At 41.0% G+C, this 14,985-nt stretch overlaps 3 protein-coding genes across 14 annotated transcripts in view; all 3 read left to right on the top strand.

Annotated features, from left to right (window-relative positions):
* Nucleotides 1-2,525, top strand: part of LOC116397779 (protein KIAA0100) — a 16,021-nt gene extending 13,496 nt beyond the window's left edge. For 7 of the 10 annotated variants that reach the window (XM_031873568.1, XM_031873567.1, XM_031873565.1 and 4 more), the window contains 4 exons: nt 212-336; nt 425-526; nt 1,003-1,137; nt 1,220-2,525. In XM_031873568.1, the coding sequence (XP_031729428.1) occupies nt 212-336; nt 425-526; nt 1,003-1,137; nt 1,220-1,429 (572 nt within the window). In that variant the 3' untranslated portion in view covers nt 1,430-2,525. The remainder of the gene's footprint in view (nt 1-211; nt 337-424; nt 527-1,002; nt 1,138-1,219) is intronic. The other 3 variants (XM_031873574.1, XM_031873571.1, XM_031873570.1) reach the window with 1 other exon arrangement.
* A 92-nt stretch (nt 2,526-2,617) lies between these two features.
* rskra (ribosomal protein S6 kinase related a) lies at nt 2,618-8,316 on the top strand. Its single transcript, XM_031873575.1, has 12 exons — nt 2,618-2,853; nt 4,134-4,376; nt 4,461-4,544; nt 4,626-4,694; nt 5,327-5,396; nt 5,931-6,038; nt 6,207-6,247; nt 6,332-6,359; nt 6,543-6,632; nt 6,934-7,022; nt 7,111-7,221; nt 7,299-8,316. Exons 1-12 carry the CDS (start codon nt 2,824-2,826, stop codon nt 7,602-7,604), a joined length of 1,269 nt encoding a protein of 422 aa, XP_031729435.1. The 5' UTR covers nt 2,618-2,823; the 3' UTR covers nt 7,605-8,316.
* Nucleotides 8,317-10,476: 2,160 nt separating this feature from the next.
* LOC116397814 (fructose-bisphosphate aldolase C-like) lies at nt 10,477-13,970 on the top strand. Of its 3 annotated transcripts, XM_031873643.1 has the most exons (10): nt 10,513-10,572; nt 10,917-10,951; nt 11,320-11,456; nt 11,604-11,815; nt 11,989-12,043; nt 12,146-12,306; nt 12,393-12,476; nt 12,594-12,768; nt 12,879-13,078; nt 13,192-13,970. In XM_031873643.1, exons 3-10 carry the CDS (start codon nt 11,345-11,347, stop codon nt 13,282-13,284), a joined length of 1,092 nt encoding a protein of 363 aa, XP_031729503.1. In that variant the 5' UTR covers nt 10,513-10,572; nt 10,917-10,951; nt 11,320-11,344; the 3' UTR covers nt 13,285-13,970. The 3 variants fall into 3 exon arrangements, with proteins under 3 accessions (XP_031729502.1, XP_031729503.1, XP_031729501.1); XM_031873641.1 differs by having other exon boundaries at nt 11,989-12,306; XM_031873642.1 differs by lacking the exon at nt 10,917-10,951 and having other exon boundaries at nt 10,477-10,572; nt 11,989-12,306.
* Nucleotides 13,971-14,985: the final 1,015 nt, after the last annotated feature.

Below are 14,985 nucleotides of genomic sequence, written 5' to 3'. Positions count from 1 at the left end.
GTGTGTGTGTGTGTGTGTGTGTGTGTGTGTGTGTGTGTGTGGTATCAAATAGCAATTAATGTGTTATGTCATCGCTCTGAGCTATTAAAAGGCTCTGTCATGTTGGGTATGACCTTGAGGTAGGTGTGTGTGTGTGTGAGAGAGAGAGACTCACTGGGAGTATAAGGTGTAGGGTGCAGAGGCCACAGTGCTGATGCGATCTGTGTCACAGGTATCCCTGTGAAGCCTCGGCAGTCATCGGAGGACACCATGGGTGCTATGGGCCCCAGCAAAGGTGTCGCCCAGGGCCTGAACCGCACCGCGGGGGTCCGGAGGTCGTTCAGGAAACCTCCAGAGGTATTTGTGCTCTCTGACTATCGGTGCTCAGACGTCAAGGATAAGAAAATGGAAAAAATGTAATTGGTTTATGATTTCCTCCCACCAGCATCCTGTCGATGACATTGATAAGATGAAGGAGCGAGCTGCTATGAACAACTCCTTCATCTACGTCAAGATTCCACAAGTGCCCCTCTGTGTCAGCTATAAGGTGGGTGTTCTGCTGTTACTGAGCGCTACACTCTTTAATTCAATCCCTCTTCATTTTTATTGATGATAAACTTGAATGGACATAAGACTGAAAAAGATTATTCTCTCTTAACATCTTGATCTTAAAACAGCTACGGTCATCCATACAAAACTAACTCTAATTGTTGGAAATCATAATGTTCATGACTTCCTGGCACTTTATTGGCACTGGATTTTGGCCCTTTTGGTTTTGGAGGAAAACTAAAGATACAATTAAAGTAAATAAGATTTAAGGGTTTCATTCTTCAGTGACGGGGCTAAAAAAAAGGTGTAAAGAATAATTAGAATAAGAGTAGAATAAAAATATAACTCAAAATATATGTTTACAGCTTGTTTCTGATGTCCAAAAGGCCAAAAAATTAAACGTATTGTAGGTTTAATTCCCTTTTTTTGGTTGTTGAACGAATGTTTGGCTCTATTTGAATCCCCCTTATTTAGGGAGAAAAGAGTAGTGTGGACTGGAAGGACCTGAACCTGGTTCTGCCCTGTCTGGAGTACCATAACAATACCTGGACGTGGCTCGACTTTGCAATGGCTGTGAAAAGGGACAGCCGCAAAGCTCTTGTAGCACAGGTACACACCATTTGACTCCTCTCCTTATTAAACGTTCACACACGCACACAAAAATAGTTCTGTTTTTATGAATGTTTTCTAGTATTTGTTGCTCCTCGCTGCTCAGATGATAAAGGAGAAGCTGCGTCTGAAGCCGGCTTCGGGCTCAGAGCTGCGGGGGAAGGCGTCCGAAGGGAAGTCGGACACCAGCCAGCAGCAGCAGGAGGAAGACGAGAAGGCCCGGCTCCTCATCGGCCTCAGCAGCGCCGACAAGAGCTCCAGCAAGAAGAGCATCTTCAGTCGGCGCAAATGAAGCAAGAAGCGCTCGCACGGAGGATCCACAGCAGCAGCTGCCACACTCCCTCGCTACGAGGATCAGGGAAAAACTGCCTCTTCAGCATATCAGTCCGGCTTTGTGGATCAGAGGGGGAAAAAAACTGTTTATGGAGATATCGCACTGTATCATGAGCCTGCTGAACTTAAAGTTATGTTTTTGTTTTTGAAATAATACTCCAAATTTGAGTTTATGGCCACAGGGAACTCAAACAGGTCTCTCTTAAGAATGAGACAGTGTGTCTCAATGAGACTACCTGTGTATAGAAAAAAAGAGCTCCAGGAATTACCGCGCTGCCATTTAGACCAAATGCATATTATTATATTGTTTATCTGTGTGCCATTAATACTTCACTCTGCATTTCATACACCTAATGATGACCACTTGCGTTACATTGGATGTAGCGAGGAGTATTTACAGTGTGTAGCTAGCACTTCACTGTTTCCTCTGCTTCTATTAATGCAAGACTGAGAGCACCTTTTCCTGCTGGCTCAGGAACACCGTGCTTCTGCCTGAATAAATAAGACTCAACTGGAAGCACCTTCAATGCTGTCCGCTGTAATTAAACAAAAAAAAAATTAAATGTCATAAATATGTCATGTTTTACTAATGAAAGGTATTGTAAATGGCTGTATGAGTGTCGCTGTGACAGGAAGGCCTTTTTACCCATAAATGACCACAAGAGATTTTCTATATTCACCTGTAAGTGACTGTGTGCATCCCTCTGCTGTAGCTGTTATACTCTACCTGAACCCAGTGCGATATGTCAAGAGGGCAGCAAAAACATTTCAATGTGTTGTACAACGTCGCACTTGGCTTTGTGGCAACCAGAAAATATGTTGCAGCTAATAACGGAGTGTATGTTTTGTAATTTTATTACTAAAGCACTTTTTATGCAAAGTATTTTGATATTTTTGTAACCGCGTCTGTTTTCTGTTGAGTTTCTTGCCTAACGGTTCTGCTAAGCTTATTGTTTCTGTCACAAGAAGAAGAAAAATCATATTGCAAAAAGAATTCACATTGCAATGCTCTGTGGCTTATTGTTTATCTGTCAATAAAAACAACAGTTGCAGTCTCTCCGTGGTGTTTGGATTCTTGTGCGCAATAGTAACTTTGTGAACAGAGGGGTCGTCGATCATTCATCTGACAGCCTGAACTGGAGCGGAATCGAGCTCCGCGGGACTCTGCAGACACGCGGGCAACAAGCGCTCTCCTCTCTCTCTCACACACACACACACACACACACGAGCGCGTGGACCAGAGACGCTGTGATGATGGCCGAGACGGAAACAGAAAAAAGCACGCGAGAGGAAGAGCTGAATGTTTGCCTCTTATTCTTACATTTTGTTGTGTGAAATACTTTTGTCTTCTGTATGGGCTGCGACATCAGTAAAACGAGTGAGGTGAGTCGATCAGATTTGATTTACATGCTGAGATGTGGTTGATGAGCTGGTTAAGCTATTACAGCATACGGAGAAGATGTTTGCTACCACAGTGACAGAATACTGAACTTGTGAGTTGGATGTTTTCTGGAGAATGTATAGAACAATCTTTCCCTGCGTTTTTAGAAATAAACTATGGAAAAAAATCTGTCCATTCAACGTGTTTTTTTTAGATTTTTAAATGCAACACACTGCGCCGGATCGAAGTGGAGTCTTGTCAGAAATAGAGGTATTGATTAGTTAAGTGATCACTGACCTTCCTCTCCACCAGCTGCATTAAGGGGTCAATAGAAGCTTGCTTTGGTTTTGTGGAGCGCTGATTGAAATGGCTGCAGCTGATTCAATCAGCTTCATGTATCACACGTTGTCTTTTTACTCATGCACAGTTTTAAGACAAAATATGAAGCTTCTGCAGTTTTATTATCTATTCTCTATTCATGCAGCCTATTTTTGAAAGTATAGAAAAAAAAAAGACACCATAGGTAAAGTCGTATTTTTGTTATTAGATTTTTGAACAAAACTGCAGAGGCTAGAAATTATAATTATAGAGTAAATTGATGATTATAAATGATATTGGCCGAGGCAACATGGATGTATCTTATGAAATCATCCCTGTAAACGGTGGTGAAATAAATACTTGTAAAGAAAAGTATTCAATTACAAGTTAAAGTTCTGCTTTGAAAAGAAGAAGTGTATCAGCAAAAAGTCCTTCAAGTATAAAGATGGCCCTTTTCAGTTATAATCACGTTTCAGGCTTTATTAAACTATACTGTTAGACATGTCCTTCTGCAGTAAATTACCACGATCATTTGTTTTCAGTACATTTACTGTTATGATGTTTTATGATAGGCCTAAAACAGCTTTACCGTGATTGTGCTTTACATCATAACTGCTCTCCAGTAATTGTGGTTTACAATATGATTCTGTAAATATGTTTTGGAACATGATACTGTTTTTGTGTTTTACTGTACTATACTGTAAATATGTTCTGGAGTATATTGTAATTTTAACAGTCTACTTACATGCATTAACATATAAGCAGCATCGTAGCTGATTTGGGTTTTAGGTAATTTAATCTTTAACGCTGCATCTTTTTTGTGTGAAATTAATAAAAGAGTAGGAATTTCCCTCTAAAATTAGTATGAAGTAGCATAAAAATTAAACTACTTGGGGATATTTTCTAAATTACATTCAGCCCCTGATCACAATAAAAATAATAAAATAAAAATGTTATTATCTAGAGAGAAGGACCACCTGCTCAGCGTCGACTCAGTCATGGGTTCCTCTCAAACATGAGGGTCTCCATCAATCACAGACTCGCACACTCGGCTGTGTTTTCTCGGCCCGTGGGACCGGACGGCAGGCCGCCCGTCCCCAAACTCCTCCTGCCTCCGGAGGACGCAAAGACGACTCCTCCAGCTTTCATCTCTGCCTTTCTGCCGGAGTTCCCACAGCGTAAACTTCCTGGACGAGACCATTTCCAGGTACCACAAACACAAGAGTGCTCAACAGAATTAACAGTAGCAGATAGTGGAAACATTCATTTAACAGTGCTCCTATGCTCACAGATCCTGGGCTTCATAGCCAAAGGCTCATATGGACCCATCTTGAAAGTGAAGGACATTTTCAAAGAGAAGACCTACGCTGTTAAGGTTAGTTCAGCTGTAATAATCAGTGCTATAACAATATTATATAAAATACATTTTTGTGTCATCGTTTTCATTGTTGCACAGGTTCTACCAAAGTCAGATATCTTGAAGCATGGAACGCTGGAGCAGTCAAAAGAAGAAGTCATCATTCAGGTATGTTTTTGGAAGAAAGTGCCAGTCGGTAGAAGTACTGTATCTTTACTGTTCTTATATACTTACATTAGACCTGCAACCATTAGCTGATTCATTCATTGACAGAACTATTTTGATGATCAGTTTATCATTTTTCAAGTAAAAATGCCAAATATGTGCTGGCAAATATAAGGATACGCTGCTTGTTTTGGTTGTAAATTATTCTTTTTTTGTTGGTTGGTTAAAACAATCAATCTAAGGACATTACTTTGGACTGTGGGGAGTCCTGATGGCTGTTGCTTCAGAACGTTTTGACATTTCTCAGACTAAGAAATTAATCTATGAATCAAAAAAATGATCCGCCCTACCTCTTTACTTAAGTAGAAGTTATTACTCAACAGAAAAATCTTATTAAAATATAAATCAATACAGCTACTCGGTATATGAGTTAGACGGGATATCGCTGCTAAAAGTGATGTTTTACTTGCAGTTAAAAAAAGAGGAAAATGTTTGAATGATGTCTGAATAATTCAGTATTTTTCCATCCTAACTCTTTTATACGGTACATTATCTGTAATGTAGGATCATCTCTCACTGTTAAATTCACTCTCACTCTGTGTGTGTGTGTGTGTGTGTCGACTGTTGAATTGCAGCGGCAGCTCAAACACCCATTCATCCACAATCTGCAGGACTGCTGGCAGACGCAGCACCATCTCTTCATTAGTGAGTCGATGAGCGTAAACGAAGGCACGGTTCAACCCCTCAACCTTCTACTACCCTGTCCTTCGTTATGTGCCCCCTCCTCCCATTCTGCTCCAATAGAACATGAAACATGTTACGTTGTTGTACCACTGTGCTGCATCCCTGAGTCTGAATACAAATGTCAGGGCTGGATGTTGAAGAGGTACGCTGCCATCTAATAAGAGTGCTGGGTAAAGCTGCACTGCCTGCATGACTTTTCCAGTTTATACCAACCCTGATCAAACATTGATTTCTATGCATCCAAAGTGGTATTAAATGATGTAACTCAGCTAACAGGAGACTGAGAAGACGGATGCATGTATGGTTCTGACGTGACTCGTATCCTTACTTCTTCCTTTTCCTACAGAACAACAGTGTGACGAGCGAAATGTTCTATTTCTTCTTCTCATTTCTGATATTTCATTTGCCGCTTGCAAAGACATAACAAGTGTCTGTGTGTGTGTGTGTGTGTGTGTGTGTGTGTGTGTGTGTGTGTGTGTGTATCGTCCTCTGCAGTGTGCGACTACTGCAGCACCGGAGACTTGTACACTTACTGGTTACTGAAGGGCCAGTTTGGGGAGGATGAGGTCCGGCTCTTTGCTGCAGAGCTGGGCAGTGCGCTGGGTAGGTGTTCGTATGCAGTCTTTGACCATTAAGAGTTCATCATATAGACCTTTAGCATTGACCTGTATTGACATCATGCTTCAGGTAAAAGGGTATTTTAAACACGGAGCATCTTGTATTTATGTTGCGTATTCTCATTTTATCTCTTTTGTTTGCTATTATTTTTAGGATTTCTTCATGACTTGGGCATCGTGCATAGAGATATAAAGGTATGATTTATTTTATTTGTGATGTATTTTATCCATATTTGTATTTTTGACTTTCTGTGATAATAATTGTACTTTGTTTTTCAGATGGAGAACATTCTTTTAAGTGATCAAGGTAATGCGTGTCCATATTTTATTACTTTTGGCCTGTAAAATCATGAGGGTAGTACTTTTTTAATCCTCAGAGGAGAAACTCGTTTCATGCAGACTGACAAATAACAAAAGAGACACAAACTAGACGGGTCACAGCGGACAACACGAGAGACTTCAGTTTCAGCGTGTATTTTCAATGATTCAGGTCACCTCCGCCTGTCTGATTTTGGACTTTCCCGGCGGCTGAAACGAGGAGGAAGAGCGTTTACGATATGTGGGACGATCCAATACATGGGTGAGATTTGGGTTTCATTTCATTTCACTTGGAGGGAAACATAGCGGCTGTTTGAGGTACGGTATGCTGCATATTGGTTGACTGCATTAGAGCGATATTTGAGCCGCACCTGCGTTTTGCTCCCTTTGGATTCAGATGACCCAGTTATGAATCAAGCACCTGTGATGGACTTTTTGTTTTGTTTTTTGCTCCAGTGTGCTGCAATCTCTGTTGCATATCTGTTTGATTACACCTTTTCATCTTTTCATCTATCATCTTTGAGGGTTTTTATCATAATTGTTTTCCTGTTTTGTCTACAAAGCTCCTGAAGTTTTAAGTGGGGGTCCGTACAACCACGCTGCTGACTGGTGGTCTTTTGGCATTATGTTGTTCTCACTGGTGACGGGAGAGGTGAGGGCACATACATGTAATACTACTGTAGCTCTACACGTGGTACTGTGTTAACTGTCTTGACTGTTTTTACTTTTCCACTTTGCAGTTTCCGTTACCAGCAGAGCCGGACCACAGCACTATGTTGAACAAGGTCACAGACTTCCCTTATGTCCTACCTGAGACCGTCCGCTCTTCTCTGATCTTACTGCTCTCTGAGGTTTGTAAATGCGATTCTCCTCTCTCAAACATGCACACTGTGATCCCTCTGAATGAAATATCACATCCTCTTTGCAGCTTTTGTGCAAGAATCCAGTGAACCGGCTTCGTAACCTGGAGTGTTTCAAGATGCAGGCTTTCTTTCGGGGCACTTCATTTGATTCTCTCATCCTCCAAAAGATGCCTGTTGACGTCATCCTGGAACTCAGGACTCAACCTGATTGGGAAGCCAAAGCAATGAGAGGCCTTTCATTGGACTACTTTGACAGCTTTGACTGCGATAAAATCCTTTATTCTCCTACAACTCCCGCTGAACTGTCTCCTACATTGACCAACATGGACCTGAGCCCGGCTACGGAGCAGAATTGTAAAGCACAAGACTGAAATATGTTTATGAAGAAGCTGATTGGAAATGAGAAATATTTCTCTGCTAGACGTGTCACGTCTTAGACTTGCTTTTATATTTTTACTGATCATTTTTTATTGCTGTCAGTATATAAGAAGCACAGTTGTGGGATACCTTTTCAGTTATTAGCATTATTGTTTGTTTATTTACAGTATTGTAGTTCTATGAAATCATTTGGAGGTTTATCCTCAAAATGTAAACTTTTGTAAGCAACATTTTGTCCTCCTTGGTACAGTTGAGATCTATGAGCCGTATGCATCTTTGATTTCTCTGCTCTCTTGTCAAGGTCAAGGTATATGAGTTTCATTGTACACTTCACACTTCTTCACTGAGTTTAGTTAAATTTAATTTCTATCTTCATATAAGCGCGAATCGTGTTTTACTGTACAAATCATCAAAATCCAACGTATATTATTATTTCTCTTGTACTGGAACATTCTTACAACATTTCCTTACCCTTATGTTAAAGAACATTAGTTTGACTGTTGACTGATATAGTGTACATGTATGTGACCAGTACATCTATGTGACTACCTGCTGTCATGTGACCAAAGTTCCAAACAGTGAGTCGCATGAGGGCAACTGAGCCATCATGACAGGTGGGCAAAACTCCATCTGCTGAGGAAGATGCAGTTTTTCATTGAAACTATAAAAATAAAATATACATGTCCTTTGCAGTTGACAAATCAATCTTGACTCGAGGTCCACTCTGTGTTCAAATTTCCATTTTTCTCCGAACACTTTTAGAGTTCTTGTCCATGTGGTCTTAAAATTGACATCAAAGGTTTAGAAACTTTAGAAACATCAGTAAACAAAACAATATCAACACAAAGTCTATTTATTTTCTTTCAGTCTCAACTTTAAAGTGATAGAAGGTCCTTACAATTCTTATGTGAGCCTGGACAATTTCATGACAACTTTTGCGGAAGATTATCATTTGTTAAAGTTTTTTGGTGGGAGTTTTTCCTTACCCAGATCAAGGGTCTAAGGACAGAGGATGTTGTATGCTGCACAGATTGTAAAGTCCCTTGAGGCAAATTCGTGATATTGGGCTATAGAAATAAAATAAAATCGATAAGATTGTGCAATATGGTGGACACCTATCACCTACATCACCTATTGAGCTGACGTTGTGTTGAGATTGTTTGCTCAAGAATAAACCTTTCAGTCTCAAAGTCAGTTGCAAATTAGATACAGAAGTTGGATTGCACTGAGAAGGTGCAGTTCGCATGACAACTTGTCACTTCCTGCAGACATTCTCTGAGAAAAGTTACATAAAGTCTAATTTAAAAGAATATGGGCAAGAGTATAAACATAATATTAAGGCCTTCTCTTTATTCATGTATAGAGAATCACCCTTAACCTTCATCCATCAAACTTAAGAATACCAATAACCTCCTGTCAGTGGTCTATTTTAACTGTTACTGTAGGATCAGTGACACCAGCGTTAAGTTGTCCTCCTGTGGTATTAGCTGTTTGACACTTGGGTAAAACATACCACGTGTCTGATTCTAAACCAGTTATCCTATTAATGTCGTACCTGGATACATTGTGGCCAACTTTCAGCCTTGGCTCGATCTATTTAGAGGAGCACTCACAAACCCATTGAGGACAACCTTAATAGGACAGATAATTGAGGACCAGATAAAGTATCATCATTAAATGTTTTTAATTAGGTAAAAATCCAGAGCCCCGGAGGAGACAGCCACGTATAATTGCTGTACTTCCCGCAGTCATGTACCTATTTAAATCTGTATCTTCCTGAAAGGGAGTGCACCGGCTCCTCCTCCCACTGCCTCCTGACATCGAATTCCCTCTCAGGCCCTTGTCTTAGACGGGTCCACCATGTCTGTGTTATGGCTGTATAGTGGCAGGCAGTCCAGTGACCCATATCTAGTTTCTGAGGCACACTGACCCACAATAATGAAGAGAGGAGTCCCCTGAAATGCAGGCGAGCCGTCCCACTGAGTCAAACTAAATGCCTACACCTTGTAGCAGAACACACAACAGAAAACATGCAGTTTCCTGAGCTTACACTGCAACGATGCAGACAATCATAATTCATGTAAATGTAATCACAACATTTTAGTTTCTCTGTGTTGGCATTTTTAAACAAACATTGTCTGATACAGTATAAAATGACCGGCTTCTAACTTTGTGAGCCGATGTAACACGTGTGACAAATCGAGGGGGGAAAACGTAGAAAATTCCTTCCATCAAAATGGAAATGATGTAGTTGACCTCATTTTGGTCTAATTTGGGTCATATCACCATGTTCATTTACATTGACTGGAACCTGAAAATGATTTCTATTTCGGAAGCCGGTCCATCTCATTCTTTACAGTTTAAAGCTCACAGAAGAAGTTACAGAGTGCACGGATTGCTCTGAGACTGAAACACCCCTGAGAATTCGAGGATGAAGACCAAATTATCAGGAGACTTGAAACCTTCCTCTGGGCACATTTTTACTAATTAGAATAAAAATAGCACATCGTGGGGTATGGTTAAACGCTTAAATTAGCTAGCTATAGGGGAGGAGGGTCTGACAGAATACATTGTTTTACAATCAGCCAACATGGGTGAGTTGACATAGTTAAAACACTACAGTATGTTTAGGAAACTCATAAATAATCGTAGATATATACGCCATCAATGTAAGCACTAGATTGAGATGGAGTGACTGAAGAAATGCTAAAGCAGCCGTATCAGCATAAAAAGCAATAATCTGCAAGGATGGAGAAAAAAAAACGTCTTTATTTAAGTAGAACAATGATTCATCAAAAATGTTCTAATTTATATGGGGCAGAGGCGGGTGTACAGGCGCCGCCCAGGGGTGTCGGCTTATGAGGTGTGACACACTTGAGCTGGATACAAACCAGAGCTGACTGAGAGTCTCCAGTTAGTGTTCATCACATCAGTGGACAAGACACGTTTGATTTCTGTCAGGTAAGAACTTGCTCATCTCTCTTTTTTTAAATGTAGGGTTCTATCACTGACTTCAGTGAGTAAATCTCTTTGCACCGCTTCAAGCTGTTGACCGGAAACTTGCAGTTGTTAGAAAGTTGGTGTAAATTGCAAGGGGGCTGATTGGGAATATTTAAAGTTATACCCGGTTTACTGATAACTGATATGTTTTTACTTGCAGCAACTCTGAACTCCACTTCATCTTATACACCATAAAAAATGATTTAGCCTATTTTACATTTGAACTTTGAATGCCTCTGTTGTATTTGTTTCTGACCTCTTTAGTCTTTTTCTTGTGTTATTCTAACATGTGAATTTACATCTAGGGATCAAAAAAGACAACATTCACTATCTTATTTTGGTGAGTGGTTTAGTTCATTTGATGTACATTCATAAGATGTTAATGTATTCCATCTTTTCTTTTGATTATCAAGTAACTGTGCACTCAAAGTTTACCCAGACATTAGTTTCCACATTTTTAAAACATCGTCTCTAGAAGCTGTTACTTCAGCAGGTTCAGCACTCATTAAAACCCAGTTGAGAAAACACCAATAAGAACTGTTATCTCAATATCATACATCCTTAACTGGCTCTACTCCTTTTGAGAAGCACAGAGGGAGAAACAAATGTGGATGAACCTTTAGACATTTTCTGTCTTAACAAACTTCACGGATGGGTGATATTTGTCATTGTTTGGTCATTAATGTGTGAATAATACAATCACATCAGGCTGTAGGGCAATCAGTCACTCGGGATGACGCACCAGTCCCCCACACTCTCCGAGGCGCAGAAGAGGGAGCTACATGAGACTGCTCTACGCATAGTTTCTCCGGGGAAGGGCATCCTGGCTGCAGATGAATCTGTGGGTCTGTAGCACTCTTTCTTTTCTTTCAACTGTAGAAAACATGCATGCCATTAATGTTGCAGTCTGACAATCACACAAAAGTCCAAGACCATCCAGGCCAAAGAGCACACATGTATATGGATATTAACATCTAATATGTTATCTGCAGGCAGCATGGCTAAGCGCCTGGCCCAGGTCGGGGTGGAGAACACAGAGGAGAACCGCAGACAGTACCGGCAGATTCTCTTCAGTGCAGACGATCGCATCAACGGCTGCATTGGAGGGGTCATCTTCTTCCATGAGACGCTGTACCAGCACTCTGATAACAGCGTTCCCTTTGTCAAAATGATCAGGGAAAGGGGCATCATGGTCGGCATCAAGGTGTGGCGGTTTAGTTCCGAATAATATAAATGTGGAGTGTCAAATTGTACCTACCCTTGTGGGAATAGGTTGAATATCTGATCGAATATGTATCATCATGGCAATGCATCCTGATTATCAGTCGTTTCTGTATATGAGAATTCAACATCACGTCTTTATGCCTTATTCCTCAGGTTGACAAGGGTGTCGTCCCCCTGGCAGGAACTTGCGGAGAAACCACCACACAGGGTCAGACAACAAAATACTATGGTTTGCTGCTGATATCACTCACAAGCCCCCAGAGGAATGCATATTACAAGACAAACTATCACTCCATTGTAAACCTCACAGGTCTGGATGGATTGTCAGAGCGCTGTGCGCAGTACAAAAAGGATGGAGCTGTCTTTGCAAAGTGCCGCTGTGTGCTTAAAATCAGTGACGCCAATCCGTCTCAACTGGCTATCGCAGAAAATGCAAATGTTCTTGCGCGCTACTCCAGCATCTGCCAGCAGGTCAGAACCCAACAGTGTAAACCAATGTCTATACATGTTTATGATGCATCTGTGTTGGTCTGATAGTCTTTCCTTTTCTCGGCCAGCACGGCATTGTGCCCATCATAGAGCCGGAGATTTTGCCTGATGGAGATCATGACCTGAAACGCAGCCAGTACATCACTGAGAAGGTGGCTTTCTACCTCTTACATACTGCATGTGCATGGGGTGTGTGACGGTGTTACTACAAGAGAGGAAGGGAAGTACCTGTCTGCTGTCCCTTTGGTGAAACAATGTGTGTATTGCAGGTCCTGACTGCGGTGTACAAGGCCATGTCGGACCACCATGTGTACCTGGAAGGCACTCTCCTCAAACCCAACATGGTCACGGCTGGACACAGCTGCTCCACCAAGTACAGCCCAGAGGAGGTTGCGATGGCAACTGTCACCGCCTTGCGCCGCACTGTCCCCCCAGCGGTCACAGGTGACCTAGACCCAGAGTGCTGTCGTGTGGAGAGGATTTTACAGAGATATGTTTGGAGTTTGCAGCAACAAAATGAAAGTAAAACCAGATTCTTTTGTTCACACACACAGGAGTGGCTTTTCTCTCGGGCGGTCAGAGTGAAGAAGAAGCCTCTGTCCACCTCAATGCCATCAACAACTGCCCTCTGGCCAAACCCTGGATCCTAACGTTCTCCTTCGGCCGAGCCCTGCAGGCGTCTGCACTCAGAGCCTGGAGAGGACACAAAGAGAACGAGAAAGCCGCCACTGAGCAGTTCATCAAGAGAGCAGAGGTATACCTCCGCCTCTTGTTTCCTGCAGATCCTCATCCCTAACTTGACCACTAACCAGTGTTTGTTTCCTATTCGGTGTTTATTTGCTTGTTTAATGACTTCTCTGTCCGCAGGCGAACAGTCTGGCATGTCAGGGGAAGTACACCGGTGGTGATAACTATGGCGAGTCTGGCCAGCGCAGCTATGGCTCCTGTCATGCATACTGAGTATTTTGAGAAGCCATGTTTCCATAAGCATTGTGTCGTCTTCCAGCACCATAACAAAGAGGAACTGTGATGTAGCTAATTAGGTTATTTCAGGCCTCTCATGATGATGTTACATAAAAAACAAGTGACAGCGTGTTTTCTTGTCTTGACAAATGAGGACAATCAGTGCATGGCCTTGGATATATTTCTAATGCATGTATTCGGGATGTTTGCTTTGCTGTTGTTATGGATGTACATGCTCTTCTGACAGTGCCATTGCTAAAGCTTTAAAATCTCGCATTTATTACTTAGTATCATAAATACTGTCGAGCCATTTGCTGTTAGTAAATTGGATATTGGCTGCTGAGCAATGATGTTAGTTTGTATTAAAAATAGTGAAAATTACTGAATTTCTGACGTACAATTTCCCAGTGACGTGGAAATATCTTCAAGATGTGCAAAACGTCTCTGTCTACCATGTGTATGTACTTTAACTCTGTTAGTGACGATGCACAATTAGAATTATTGCACCCGAACTAATTGCAAGCTAATGTGTCTCTGCAGTGCGCAGGTAGAAAGTATCCACATAGCAGAGATCTATAACACAATGTGATTTTATTGCATGTTGTCATTCTGAATTGTTCTAATAGTCTGATGAACATAGTTCAAATGTAAGCATTCGAGCAATAAAACAGTGTTCAGGTTCAGTCTGGTGTGGGTGTTTTGTTTTATGTTAGTCAAAGGTTATGTGACTGACAATAGGCCAAATAGTAAATCACATGTCGTAGTGTGAACTGTTGTGTTTCCTATACAAGACTCAACAAAGAGACAGTTAGGTAACATATGTCCCATAGTTATACTTCTTTAGTCCTCTTGATATAAAAGATATCAGATAAGATAAGTCATAACTTTTTACCCAGGGAAATTCTTTTGCAGCAGTTGGAGTACCAAGTAGGACAGAGTGCAAATATGAAACATCATTACATTGGCAAATATATAAATATCAAAAAACAGATATGGGAAATCCATACAATACAAAATGTACAATATGCGAGGTCAAATTTTAAGTACAGGTATAAGTGCATATGGTTCATTCAAAACGTTGAATGATAATGTCCATGATATTGCACATTATGTCCCAAAAACCAAGCGGCTGTAATGACTGTAATCTCTGGAGACAAAGTAAGGGAGAGGGAGAAGGAGAGGGAGAGAGAGAGAGAGAGAGAGAGAGAGAGAGAGAGACTAAACAAACAAAGCAGAACAGAGCAGAGAAAAATAAACAAGGTCCTTGCATCTATTCCTCCTCTAACACACAATGAAAAAATGACCACGTGATCTCGTAATTATTTCTCATATCTGAGGGATGTAAAATAAGAATACATGCAGTATGATTCACAGCAAACTGGACTTTACCTCTTGGTTCCTCCCTCAAAATGAGTTTCCCCTCTTACTCTTAGGAAACAAAACTTAAAATGCGGATATGATGAGACAGTTTTTGCATTTCAATCTCATAGTCTGTAAAGTCTTAACACCATCAAAGCTGTCTTGGCTGTTTTGGCATCTTTTGTAAAGTGACTCAATCAATTTACCATTTAACATGTTTAGTATGAAACAATAAGTTAAGAATAAGACAGCCAGTACACCTATTGTGATAAAGGGGTGTATACATTTACAATAATTGTTGATTTGCACTCCACATCAGGAGAAATCTAACAATTTAAA

Source organism: Anarrhichthys ocellatus, unplaced genomic scaffold (assembly GCF_004355925.1).
Source record: "Anarrhichthys ocellatus isolate YVR2014 unplaced genomic scaffold, GSC_Weel_1.0 scaffold72, whole genome shotgun sequence".
Classification (NCBI taxonomy): Eukaryota; Metazoa; Chordata; class Actinopteri; order Perciformes; family Anarhichadidae; genus Anarrhichthys; species Anarrhichthys ocellatus.
This window is presented reverse-complemented; position numbering and strand designations above follow the sequence as displayed.